This window comes from Aquila chrysaetos, unplaced genomic scaffold (assembly GCF_900496995.4).
Source record: "Aquila chrysaetos chrysaetos unplaced genomic scaffold, bAquChr1.4, whole genome shotgun sequence".
Classification (NCBI taxonomy): Eukaryota; Metazoa; Chordata; class Aves; order Accipitriformes; family Accipitridae; genus Aquila; species Aquila chrysaetos.
Genome location: NW_024470411.1, coordinates 62,825 through 64,636, shown reverse-complemented (window position 1 = coordinate 64,636; position 1,812 = coordinate 62,825). Strand labels below are relative to the sequence as shown.

The 1,812-nt window shown below is 63.2% G+C and overlaps 1 protein-coding gene across 2 annotated transcripts in view; it reads left to right on the top strand.

The window, feature by feature from the left end:
* Positions 1–817: 817 nt before the first annotated feature.
* The window catches only part of RTN3 (reticulon 3), a 6,575-nt gene continuing 5,580 nt past the window's right edge, over positions 818–1,812 (top strand). Inside the window, exon 1 of one of the 2 annotated variants that reach the window (XM_030007034.1) lies at positions 818–1,028. In XM_030007034.1, the coding sequence (XP_029862894.1) occupies positions 914–1,028 (115 nt within the window). In that variant the 5' untranslated portion in view covers positions 818–913. The remainder of the gene's footprint in view (positions 1,029–1,812) is intronic. The other variant, XM_030007035.2, reaches the window with a different exon arrangement.

The window sequence follows — 1,812 nt, the reverse complement described above, 5'->3', positions numbered from 1 at the left end:
TATAGGGGTGTCCTGCGCTTGCCGCCACCTATAGGGCACGGATCCCTCCGCTCCCCCCCATCGGGGATACCCTATCCAGGGCCTTAAGGCCGCTCCCTTTCCTATAGGGAGTTTTCTATAGGCCCCTGCCTGCCCTAGGGGGTCACCCTATAGCCCCTTTCCCCTATAGGGAGCGCTCTGCGGCCCGGTTTGACCTACAGAAGGGCTGTAAAGACCCTCCGCTTGCTACCGAGAATACCCTATAGCTCTCCCCACCCCCTATAGGGGACGTCATAGGACCCCATCTGACCTATAGGGGACTGTAGGCCTCACCTGTGCCCCCCTTGGGAGCATTCTACAGGCCCCCACCCCCTGTAGGGGACACCCTATGGTGCTGCCCACCCTATAGGGGATCCTATGGATGGGAGTGAGGCGGTGCAGCCCCCGCCCCATACCCTCCTTCCCCCTATAGGGGACAACTGACGGCCCTGTTTGACCCTCGGAGGAGCGCAAGGCCCCTCAGCCCCCTATAGGAGACACCCTGCAGGCCCCTCCCACCTATAGGGGACACCCCATAGCCCCCCCGCCCCCTATAGACGCCCCTATAGCCGGGGCCTAGCCAGGACTACAACTCCCATCAGGCACCGCGCGGGGAGGAGGGCGTGGCTGAGAGAGGCCGGGTGCCATGGCGACGGCGCGCCGAGCGCATGCGCAGAGCGCAAAGCGAGGGCGGCATTCCCTCCCCCTTCCTCCCACACCCAGCGCATGCGCAGGAGCGCCGAGCTGCGGCGGGAGGGTGGCTTTCCGCGCATGCCCGGCGGTTGGCGCATGCGCAGCTCGCCTCGGCCCCGCCCCGCCCGGCCCCGCCCCGCCAGTCGGTGCGTGGCCGCCGCGCCGGACGGACGCGCTTGAGCGGGTCTGCGCGCTCACCGCCATGGCTGACCCCACTACTCAATCCCCCTTCGTTTCTTCATCCTCATCCTCCTCCTCCGGTCAGTCACAGCCCCAGCTCGGAGGCTGCGGGGCCGCTGGCTCCGCCTTCTGCGCCGGTAAGGGCCTGGCGGGGCCTGGGGTGTCTGAGGAACGGGGGCGGGAAGAGGCCTTTAGGGGGTAGGTCTGAGGTGAAAGAGGCCTTAGGGGGGCAGATATGGGGGTGGGGGAGACCTTTAGGGGGCAATTCTGAGGGGGAAAGAGGCCTTTAAGGAGCAGATATAGGGGAAAGGTCTTGGAGGGGTAGATACAGGGGAAGGAGGCCTATAGGAGGCAGATCTGGGGGGCGGAGGCCTTTAGGGGTGCAATTATAGGGGGGAGAGGTCTTTAGGGGGGTAGGTATAGGGGAAAGAGGCTTCTGGGGGGCAGATATGAGATGAATTGGCCTTTAGGGGAGCAGATGTGGGGAGAAGAGGCCTTTAAGGGGCGGGTATACAGGAAAGAGGCCTTTAAGGAGCAGATAGGAGGTGAAGAGGCCTTTAAGGAGGCAGATATAGGGGAAAGAGGCCTTTAAAGGGCAGATATAGGGGAAAGAGGCCTTTAAGGGGGCAGATATGGGGGGGCAGTGGCACATCCAGCCCCGCATCCTGCAGAAAACGGGGGAAAAACATGCAGAAAAGGAGTTGTTGATTGTTTTGGAGGGAGGTCATTGGGTGGCCAGGCTGCTCCGTCCGTCCGCCCCAGGAGGGTGAGCTGGGGGTCGTCCCCCCCCATTTGGGGGGGGGCAATTTACCCTCCCCCTCACCCCTGAGGCACCCCCTGAATGCCAGCGCTCGTTTCAGGGCACCCTGATTTTGCGATTGCCACCCGTGCACCCTGATTCCCGTGTTTTCACCCTAGTAT